Source organism: Lycium barbarum, chromosome 12, assembly GCF_019175385.1.
Source record: "Lycium barbarum isolate Lr01 chromosome 12, ASM1917538v2, whole genome shotgun sequence".
Lineage (NCBI taxonomy): Eukaryota > Viridiplantae > Streptophyta > Magnoliopsida > Solanales > Solanaceae > Lycium > Lycium barbarum.
In genome coordinates, this window is record NC_083348.1 from 81,075,669 (window position 1) to 81,078,913 (window position 3,245).

The following is a 3,245-nucleotide window of genomic DNA, read 5'->3' on the forward strand; positions in this document are numbered from 1 at the left end:
GTAAATTTTTTATTTTGCTCATTACCACTCATTGACATGTTCATATTAGTATCTGATTTTTTAAGGTTCAAAGTCCAAGAATTGATTGTCTGTATCTCAGCTTCTCTATCCAATAATTTGACTTAGTATCTCCTATTCCTTAGCTGTTTCTGTTCATTCCATTAATATCATCTGTAAAATAAGGGAAATTAGATAATAGTAAATCATTGGTTAATTTGTACTCCTCTTTGACAAATTGCTAGGTTTGATTAAAGAATTCTGATGTTCTCGACCGGGGTAGTCTTAGTTATTAAGTTAAACATATGAATATACTGAAGAGTTACCCAGGTATAACCAAGAAATGGGAAAAGCCATGTCATGTTTGTCCAAAAGGGTGACTATAGTCTTACAAATAGTATTAAATTAAGAAGGAATTAACAATCAGTATTGACTATCATTTGGCCTGTTTCTATGCTTTCTATTTTTATATGTTGAGGAATCTTCGAGACAAATGCAAATGAATTCAAGTCCACTATGTTTCAACGATCGAAAAATATGTTAAATTTCAACTCTAACGTCATCATTGTTTGTCAACTTCCTCCATTTCTCTTTATTGACCCTGAAATGATAACTGCTTGAATTCTTTATTCATTTAAAAAAAACATTTAGTGGTAATGGGGGTTTATGCCTTGGTGTTTACTGGAACACACACACTATTCTAACATAAACACAACCATGAAGAGCAAAACCAATTTCCTGTTCCCTCTTGTAGTTTCAATATGGCATCATTGTCTGATATTATCAGCTACTGCAGAAGTCAATCTCAAAACTGATGAAGTTTCTCCTCTTGCTTTGAAATCCTATGTTACTTCTGATACTTTCAATATCTTGACAAGCAACTGGACCTCAACTACTTCTGTTTGCAATTGGATTGGAGTAACATGCAGCTCTCGCCATCAAAGAGTCACAGCCTTGGATATATCCAACATGGGACTAATAGGCACCATCCCTTCTCACTTGGGAAATTTGTCTTTCCTGGTTTCCCTCGATATCAGTAGCAATGTTTTCCATGGAATTCTGCCTCGAGAGTTAGCTAATTTGTGCAGATTAGAGTTTTTAAATGTCACTTCGAATAAGTTCACTGGACATATTCCCTCATGGTTCTCTCTTTTTCCAAAACTCCAGCACTTGCATCTGGCGCTTAACAGTTTCACAGGCATTATTCCACCGGCCATTTATAATGCTTCCAAGCTTGAGAGTTTAGTGTTGGGATTTAATCAATTACAAGGGGAAATTCCGAATGAAATTGGTAACCTTCGGAACTTGACATGTTTGAGCTTGGGATCAATCAGCTAACAGGCTCTGTACCACTTAGCTTGTACAACCACTTAGAACGTTTGGTTCTGACAAACAATAGTTTGTCGGGGAACCTTCCTGTTGATATATGCTCGAATCTCCCAGAACTTACGGTGCTTGCACTTTCTGACAATGAATTTGATGGTCAAATTCCTTTGGGAATTGACAAGTGCTCAAAGCTTCAAATTCTGTCATTGTCATTCAGCAAGTTCAGTGGATTGATACCTAAACAGATTGGGTATTTGAATGATTTGTCTGTTTTATATCTTGATCGCAATGACTTGATTGGTGAGTTATACATATTTGCTTTCTCGTTCCTTCTTTGTGCATACATGAAAACTATTTCTCGAGTCCTGTCTGTACTCCTTAATTGCTCTATTGCAGAAATGGACTTTCTGTTTATGATTTAATTTGCAGGTGAAATTCCAGAAGAGATTGAAAATCTCCGTAATCTAGAGATATTGGATGCACAGAACTGTAGCCTTAGTGGTCCTTTACCATCTTCAACCTTTATGGCAACGAGCTCTTTGGCACAAGTGAGATTCTGAGTAGGGGTTCAAATTATTTCGAAAAGAGCATCCTTCAAAATCCACAAAATATGATTCCCGATTAGACCTGATTTGATTACATGGTTGTGTAAAAATGATTGGTTATTATGTACAAAGAATTATAAAATGTAATATTCGAGCAAAGAATAATGAATGTGAATGTTATGTAGTAATATGTGAATATACGTGCATGTATGAAAATATATACAACAAGATAGAAAAGTAAAGTATAAAAATTATTGTGTTTATGAACAAATATATAAGAATAATCTTTGAGTTTTTAAAAGAATTAGAATTCAAAGTATAGAAGAAAAAACCCGTAAAGAATGACTCAAAGAATGAAAGTTGGTCTATAAAGGATAAGTAGCCACTGAAACATTTAATTGAAAAATAAATAAAGTATAGAAAGAAGGGGAGTAAAATGTGAACAATATTAGCTAATAAAATTAATTATTAATGGACTGAAGAATGAATGTAACATAAAAGATTTAAAAAAAAATGACTGAATGTAATGATTTTTTTTTTGTTGGTTTCAAAGGAAATGAGCGCTTAAAAGATATTTACAAATGTTTAAGAGAATTAATTTAAAAGACTGATTTTAGTAAACAAACATAAGATACGCAATGTCAAGAATATTAACAAATATGCGTAGAATTTTATAAATAAGATGTGATATAAGGAAAGCATATAAGTGAAATAAAATAATGACCTAATGTTTGCCTAAAACACGTAGTGAACTTTAAATAAAAAATGTGTAACATTAATAAATAAATATCACCAACCGGCACCCCAAAAAGTAAAGTTTCACTATATTTTATGCTTTGTATAATTTTAAGAACATAAAAGTAAATACAAATAGAAATCCGAAAAGATCTTCGAGAGTCGTCTTCCGGAAGTAACTCTGGATACTTGCATAAAACTTAATAAAAATATTAGTAATGGATAAATATTTTACTAAATGAATTAAAGAAACGACAATAAATATATATTGCGATTTAAAAAAAAAAACCGTCTTATGTGCAGGGAAGGCCTCGAAAATCGATGAAAATTTCTTCATCGGCCATAGTATTTGTTTAATATTAAAAAATAACAATAACAAAAATAAAATCATTGAGTCATCATCAGCGTACTATCCAACCTAACAAAAGAAAATACTCATAATTCTTTTAGCCATATTTGCAAAACAATGGCATAACCTAAGTAGTAAACAAGCAAGGAATAATGGTGGAGGAAAATGGATGATGGAACAAAGTTCCACAAATGATAACAAATTCCAAATGAAACATTCTCCAACAAATTTATGAGCTGCAAATAAAAAGGGCAAGATAGTCATTCAAGGCAGTGAGGACCACTATAACTGCG

The 3,245-nt window shown here is 32.5% G+C and overlaps 1 protein-coding gene across 1 annotated transcript; it reads left to right on the forward strand.

The window, feature by feature from the left end:
* Window positions 1-714: 714 nt before the first annotated feature.
* Window positions 715-1,883, forward strand: LOC132624517 (LRR receptor-like serine/threonine-protein kinase GSO1). Its single transcript, XM_060339284.1, has 3 exons — window positions 715-1,288; window positions 1,339-1,623; window positions 1,753-1,883. Exons 1-3 carry the CDS (start codon window positions 715-717, stop codon window positions 1,881-1,883), a joined length of 990 nt encoding a protein of 329 aa, XP_060195267.1.
* The last annotated feature ends 1,362 nt before the right edge of the window (window positions 1,884-3,245 follow it).

Excerpts from the sequence above, each read along its gene's own strand:
- LOC132624517 (XM_060339284.1), top strand. The coding sequence starts at position 715 with ATGAAGAGCAAAACCAATTTCCTGTTCCCTCTTGTAGTTTCAATATGG. Across the intron at positions 1,289-1,338 it reads GGAAATTCCGAATGAAATTG|GCTCTGTACCACTTAGCTTG; the intron begins GTAACCTTCGGA and ends ATCAGCTAACAG. Across the intron at positions 1,624-1,752 it reads TGATCGCAATGACTTGATTG|GTGAAATTCCAGAAGAGATT; the intron begins GTGAGTTATACA and ends TTTAATTTGCAG.